This window comes from Nerophis lumbriciformis, linkage group LG26 (genome assembly GCF_033978685.3).
Source record: "Nerophis lumbriciformis linkage group LG26, RoL_Nlum_v2.1, whole genome shotgun sequence".
In the NCBI taxonomy this organism is placed as follows: domain Eukaryota; kingdom Metazoa; phylum Chordata; class Actinopteri; order Syngnathiformes; family Syngnathidae; genus Nerophis; species Nerophis lumbriciformis.
The window spans coordinates 12,414,105-12,421,754 of NC_084573.2; the positions used below are offsets into that span (position 1 = coordinate 12,414,105).

Genomic DNA, 7,650 nt, shown 5'->3' on the forward strand with positions numbered 1-7,650 from the left:
TCTTAACAGGCTTCAAAACTCACCAAACTGGATACCCACATCAGGACTGGCAAAAATTGCGATCTAATAAAAAAACCCAACCCCAAAACTCAAAATTGCACTCTAGCGCCCCTTAGGAAGAAAACACAGACACAACTGCTCCTAGGAAGAAAACTCAGACAAAACTGCCTGTAACTTCTAGTAGGAACGTCTTTGAGACATGAAACAAAAACCTCTATGTAGGTCTCACTTAGACCTACATTTCATAGATTGACAACCCACAGCAAAAATCAACAAGAAGTTTGCAATTCCCCTTTCAAAACAAAAGTATTGTAAAAACCGGTCACCTTTTTTCAAACATTATCTCCTCTGAGCGCGTTTGTCATGTTGGCTTCAAACTAACTCAGGAGAGAGATTGAACCCTTCTGATTAAAAGTTGACCAAAGATTTTTAATTACTGCTCCGGTTTGGATTTTATGTGCCTCAAAGTCGGCCCCGTCCATCGCTGCTTGCAGCTTTAATTTTACTTGTTTTGGAAAGTCTTGACAAGTCAAATTTTCTTGTTCTATTGGCAGAAAATACCCCTAATTTTTGTATTTTTTTCTTCTTGTTTTTGAACACTGACTTTTTGCAGTGCATATATTCAGCAACATAATTTTATAGCTGCTAGAGTACCTAAGGGGCTGATTAAAACAAATGCAATTGATGCGCTTTGGTGTCCTTTGGTATTTTTTTTTAATGACGTTCATTTTTTCACACATAATATATGTTTTTAAAATATTTATCATATGAAAAAAACATAAATAAGTATACATTTTTAGCATCTTGAGTCTAATAAGTGCAGACTCTCTCCAATAAGAGCTGCTACGGTGGTAAAAAAAAAAAAAAAAAAAAAAAAAAAAAAAGCGGAGTAAATTAGAGTCTCTGTGGTAGTACACGCAAAATCTTCATTTAAATAAGGCGGTCTGCAGCACTTTTTTATTGCACATGCAATGTTAGTAGATCACACACACACAACATGCCCACTTATAGTACACACTATTTGGTTTATCGAGTGATGTTTGGATCTTGGTCAATTTAGGTCCTTAGTGTTTCAGCACCTCCAAGTTTGAGTCCATGGTTCTCGCACGGAAAAGGGTGGAGTGCCATATACGGGGTTGGGGAGGAGACCCTGCCCCAAGTGGAGGAGTTCAAGTACCTCGGAGTCTTGTTCACGAGTGAGGGAAGAGTGGATGGTGAGATCGACAGGCGGATCGGTGCGGCGTCTTCAGTAATGCGGACGCTGTATCGATCCGTTGTGGTGAAGAAGGAGCTGAGCCGGAAGGCAAAGCTCTCAATTTACCGGTCGATCTACGTTCCCATCCTCACCTATGGTCATGAGCTTTGGGTTATGATCGAAAGGACAAGATCACAGGTACAAGCGACCGAAATGAGTTTCCTCTGCCGGGTGGCGGTGCTCTCACTTAGAGATAGGGTGAGAAGCTCGGTCATCCGGGGGGTACTCAAAGTAAAACCGCTGCTCCTCCACATGGAGAGGAGCCAGATGAGGTGGTTCGGGCATCTGGTCAGGCTGCCACCCGAACGCCTCCCTAGGGAGGTGTTTCGGGCACGTCCAACCGGTAGGAGGCCACGGGGAAGACCCAGGACACGTTGGGAAGACTATGTCTACCGGCTGGCCTGGGAACGCCTCAGGATCCCCCGGGAGGAGCTGGACGAAGTGGCTGGGGAGAAGAAAGTCTGGGCTTCCCTGCTTAGGCTGCTGCCCCCGCGACCCGACCTCGGATAAGCGGAAGAAGATGGATGGATGGATGGATAGTGTTTCACTAAAGCTGGATTTACTGATGACTCAGCTTGTAAGACTTGTAGCTCATCCTCCTTACATACAGGCTCAAAAGTATAAGGTTTTGGATCAACATTTGTCCAAAAGTAGTCATCGTTGGCTCTTATGAAGTCTGCCATGAGAAGTAGTGTTGTTGAAGGGGATAGCGAATGTTGTGTTCTGTCTGTGAAATTAATATGCCGCCGTATGCCTAAAATTAGCAAAATACAAAATGTAAGTAAATTGTTGCTATGAATGTGGCTGTTACTACATTACATCAGTGGTGGGCCGTGCGTTTCCCACCTTCACTGCAAAAACTGAAATCTAAGTAAGATGAAATATCTCAAATAAGGGTGATATTTGCTTATTTTCTGTCTGATAAGATAATTCTTCTCACTAAGCAGATTTTATGTTGGAGTGTTTTACTTGTTTTAAGGGTTTTGGTCCTAAATGATCTCCGTAAGATATTACAGCTTGTTGCTGAGATTTGATGACCTATATTGAGTAAAACATGCTTGAAACTAGAATATCAACTGTTGCAAAGCTGTGTCATCAACACTCACAAGTATAAAACTACTTTTTTAAAGTAATAATTTCATATTTCAAGCAGGAAAAAAAAAATCATGCACATCATTATGTCAAGATAATGGCACTAGCATTTATGTAATTTAAGAATATTTTTCAACATATTGAGCAAAAAAAGTCTCTTTCTTTTCTACCAAGAAAAGTGCACTTGTTATTAGTGAGAATGTACTTATTTTAAGGTATTTTGGGGTTCATTGAGGTTAGCTAATTTTACTTGTTTTGGAAAATCTTGACAAGCCAAACTTTCTTTTTATATTGGCAGATAATTTTGCTTAGTTCAAATAAAATACCCCTCATTTTTGTATTTTTAGGGACCGCAATGTCCCTTTGGGACAGAAGACCCTATTATAATGGTTAGGTTTTATTATTATTATTCCGCCGCTTCTTTGAGGTGTAATTTGACCCCCTTAACATCCTTCAAAACTCACCATATTTGACACACACATCAGGACTGGCGAAAATTGCCATCTAATAAAAAAAAAAAAACCCATCCATCCATTTTCTACCGCTTATTCCCTTCAAAACTCAAAATTGTGCTCTAGCGCCCCTAGGAAAAAAAGACAAAACTGCTTGTAACTTCCGGTAGGAATGTCGTAAAGACATGAAACAAAAACCTCTATGTAGGTCTGACTTAGACCTAGATTTCATACATTGACATCCTTCAGCAAAAAGCAACAGGAAGTTGGCAATTTTCTCTTCAAAACAAAAGTTTTGTAAAAACAGTCACTTTTGCCTCTTTGAGCTGCAATTTGACCCCCCTTAACATGCTTCAAAACACACCAAACTGGACACACATCAGGACTGGCAAAAATTGCGATCTAATAAAAAAACTCAACCCCAAAACTCAAAATTGCGCTCTAGCGCCCCCTAGGAAGACAACACAGACACAACTGCTCCTAGGAAGAAAACAGACAAAACTGCCTGTAACTTCCAGTAGGAATGTCTTAGAGAAGACATGAAACAAAAACCCCTATGTAGGTCTCAATTAGACCTACATTTCATAAATTGACAACCCCCAGCAAAAATCAACAGGAAGTTTGCAATTCCCCCTTCAAAACAAACGTTTTGTAAAAACCGGTGACCTTTTTTCAAACATTATCTCCTCTGAGCACGTTTGTCGTGTCTGCTTCAAACTAGCACAGGAGAGAGAAAAAGTTGAGCAAAGAGTTTTAATTACTGCTCCAGTTTGGATTTTATGTGCCGTCAAAGTCGGCCCCGTCCATCGCTGCTTGCAGCTTTAATTTTTTCTTGTTTTTGAACACTGACTTTTTGCAGTCTAGGCCTTCAGTGATGTCTGACTTCAATGATTACTTCTCAAAATACCATCTTTTATGACCCCACATGACCATTGCTGGAGAAATACTATACAGAAACACATTTACGCCCTAATGGGCATTGAATCACCTCAACAGTGTAGAAAACGGGTTATTTTGTGGCGCATTTAAAAATCAATAAACCCGCATCAGCAATTAATACATATCTTATGTGACACTGTCAAAATTTAAATTGCCAAAAGGTGTAAACGTGAAAAAAATTAAGATATAAAACATTTGAACTCACAATTCGTAGCACCCATTCGACCCCTCGTAGTTGGCTGATTCGAGTGGAAATGGCGGGCATTTCCCCATTTCATCGCCGACATCGTCTCACAAGATGTAGTTTCCCTTTAAACATCATTCCTGAAAATGGCCTTGCAAATATATATCTGCCACCTAATCCACGTTTTGTTCTCCTTCTTTGTGGGTCAACACTTCCCGTTTCCTGCTAAGTTGCAACTTGTGTGATTGGATACACACTTTGGAATGACAAAGGAGTATCCAATCAGTCTCGTTAACATCAGGCTACTTAGACAGGCTGCTGTCAACAACTTGGGATCTGATTGGCTATCCCAACTGTCTATCAACTGTATGTGCCCGTTCACTAACAGTGCACAGACATTGTAGATTCTAAAGGCCCCGGGCAGATTTGGTACAGCATGGCAACATAAGCTCGCTGAATTCTGATTGGATGCAAACTAACCTAAAAACAACAGCACTGGAAGGAGCCTAATATGACATGAAGAGAATATGAATACTTTTACATATTTAGGGAAAGTAAATAAAAAAAAATATACTTTTATCTTTAATTATGATCATGATTTCTGGTTATGTTAGGCCAGCAAAGAAGGCCTTGGTGGCCCACCACTGCATTACATATACTTACAGTTAAAAAAGTTAAAGTACCACTGATAGTCACACACACACACACACTAGGTGTGGTGAAATTACTCTCTGCATTTGACCCATTCCCTTGTTCCACCCCCTGGGACGGGAGGGGAGCAGTGAGCAGCAGCGGTGGCCGCGCTCGGCAATCATTTTGGTGATTTAAGCCCCATTATAATAATAATAATAATACATTTTATTTGTAAAAAGCACTTTACATTGAGTAAACAACCTCAAAGTGCTACAGTGTATTACAAAAATAAAAATATTAAAAAAATAAAAATAAAACTAGAACAGCCAAATAGCTAGAACAAGTATGCATATATCTAAAAAAGAAGGCTTTTTTAAAAAGAAGGGTTTTTAAGCCTTTTTTAAAAGCATCCACAGTCTGTGGTGCCCTCAGGTGGTCAGGGAGAGCGTTCCACAGACTGGGAGCGGCGGAGCAGAAAGCCCGGTCTCCCATTGTCCTTAGCTTTGTCCTCAGAGGTCCGGAGCGGAGGATTTGGGGGTGAGTAGTTCTTTGAGGTAGAGGGGGGCATTTCCATGGAGGCACTGGTGGGTTAGTACGGAGACTTTGTATCCACCCTGAGTGGAACAGGAAGCCAGTGAAGGGATTTGAGAATTGGTGTGATATGGTCATATTCCCGCACTCTCATCAGGATCCGAGCAGCACTATTACCATTACAGTGTGTATATAAAATTTTGTTGGAGGTTTTAGAGCTCTGTATAGACGGAATAGAGCAAAATCCTATTACGGTACATGCATTTCTAGCTGACTTTTGCTTAGAAAGCCTAAAAAAAAAAAAAAATGTGTTCTTGTCTCGCCTAAGGATTGTGAATGACAGGCAAAATTCCTTAAAATTGCAGTTTCCCCTCAAGAGTTACATATTGTTTATAGTGAACCGCAAAAAAATTAAATCCCCGTCCGTTATGTTTATATAACTTTCATATTTAGTATGACAGTTATACTGTCATATTGAATACAAAAAACTAACTTGTGTCTTTGCAAACCTTAGAAAATATAATTTTTCTAGTAAAACTAACAAAGATTTCATGTCTCTAGGCATTATTAGCCATTTTGCATGTGCTGTTTAGGACTTATGTTGGAATACATTTTTATTGCTTTTTTCGCATTATCTCTGGATTCTAAGAACATTATTGTCATATTGAGTAAAAAAAGTACAGTATTTTTCAGAGTATAAGTCGCACCTGCCGAAAATGCATAATAAAGAAGGAAAAAAACATATATAAGTCACAATGGAGATGAAAAAAACTGCGACTTACAGTCCGAAAAATACGGTACTTTTTGTGTTCGCAAGCCTTAAAAAAAAGCATATGTTTCGAGTAAAACTCACAAGGATGCATTATTTCAGGCATTATTAGCCATTTTTCTTGTGTGGTTTTCGGAGTTATGTTTAAATAACTGTCATATTGAGTGTGGCACTTATACTGTCATTATGTGTATAACCTAATTTTTGTATTTGTAAACCTTACTAAAACGCCTGATTCTAGTAAAACTCACATAGATACAATATTACAGGAATTTTTTAGACATAATGCATGTTTGGTTTTGGAGTACTTTCATATTTAGTATGACAGTTATATCATACTTGCCAACCCTCCCGAATTTTCCGGGAGACTCCCGAAATTCAGCGCCTCTCCCGAAAACCTCCCGGGACAAGTGTTCTCCCGAAAATCTCCCGATTTTCAGCCGGAGCCTGAGGCCACGCCCCCTCCAGCTCCATGCGGACCTGAGTGAGGACAGCCTTTTTTCACGACGGGAGGACAACAGGGTGACAAGAACTAAATCATCCAGACTAGAGATAAATTGTATTATTATGTTTATCTTACCTACAATTAAATATATTTATTAATTAAAAAATAAATAAATAAATACATTTTTACTATATTTTGCTAAAAACATCAAAATTAATTGTATTTTTATTTGTATTTTTTCTGACTCCTTATTACATCCAGCCATAGAATTATACATTAAAATAAACATGTTTGAAATAATTAATTTTAAATGATCATAGTAATTCATTTAAAATGACCATATCTAATTATTAAAATAATTGCTTGTTTATCAACAACTTTAGCATTTTATTCATTACATTTTGAAGCTCTCAGAAGCCAAGTTATGTTATATTCCTTAAGATTTATTTATGCAAGTTTGAAGTATCAATTATCTAAACACAGTTTTGTTTGCATATTTTAAGGATGTGTATATATATATATATATATATATATATATTATATATATACACACACACGTGTATATGTATATATATATATATGTATACATATATATATATATATATATATATATGTATATATATATATATATACGTATATATATATATATGTATGTATGGAATGCTTGACTTGGTGAATTCTAGCTGTCAATATACTCCTCCCCTCTTAACCACGCCCCCCACCTCCCGAAATCAGAGGTCTCAAGGTTGGCAAGTATGGTTATATTGCCATATTGAGTAAAAAAACAAACTTGTGTCTTTGCACACCTTACAAAAAATGTTTTCCAGTAAAACTCACAAAGATACATTTCTCCAGGCATTATTAGGACATCCCTGATTTTGAGACTTCCTTATTTCCTCCAGTTTTTCATATTTTTGGACATCACTTCATCTCAAAGAGAGCATGTTGCATGTTACAACAATTAAGTCTTTACAACGAAGCCTGGTTGAAGTGTGCTGCTTTTGTGCCATGTACCGGACAGGTCGATTGTCCTTGGAGGAGTTCATTAAAGGTGCCAAGAGCGACCCGTCCATTGTCAGACTGCTACAGTCCGATCAGGGAACGTCTCGGCAGTTCTGAGGCCGCACGCTCGTTGACCTAATAAGCAAAAAACACGGTCAGGACATGTACAGTATAGCGCTCCACGTCGTATGTTTACATTATCGTGGCTTCTTTTCTGTGGATATGCTTTTCTCCTGCCTCGTAACGGTTTTTTGCCCTCCAAAGTGCCATACCACGTATTTATACTGACTGGACCGCTTAGTGTTATGACTCCAGCAATTCCAAATTTGACTTCAAAACTGTTGAAAA

The 7,650-nt window shown here is 38.5% G+C and overlaps 1 protein-coding gene and 1 long non-coding RNA gene across 2 annotated transcripts in view; one reads left to right on the forward strand and one right to left on the reverse strand.

The window, feature by feature from the left end:
* Window positions 1–4,281, reverse strand: part of LOC133623889 (uncharacterized) — a 61,256-nt gene extending 56,975 nt beyond the window's left edge. The window contains exon 1 of the long non-coding RNA XR_009817948.2: window positions 3,944–4,281. This is a non-coding gene — a long non-coding RNA (uncharacterized lncRNA). The remainder of the gene's footprint in view (window positions 1–3,943) is intronic.
* Window positions 1–7,602, forward strand: part of hpcal1 (hippocalcin-like 1) — a 63,505-nt gene extending 55,903 nt beyond the window's left edge. Inside the window, exon 5 of the mRNA XM_061987356.2 lies at window positions 7,322–7,602. Within this exon, the coding sequence (XP_061843340.1) occupies window positions 7,322–7,419 (98 nt within the window). The 3' untranslated portion in view covers window positions 7,420–7,602. The remainder of the gene's footprint in view (window positions 1–7,321) is intronic.
* The last annotated feature ends 48 nt before the right edge of the window (window positions 7,603–7,650 follow it).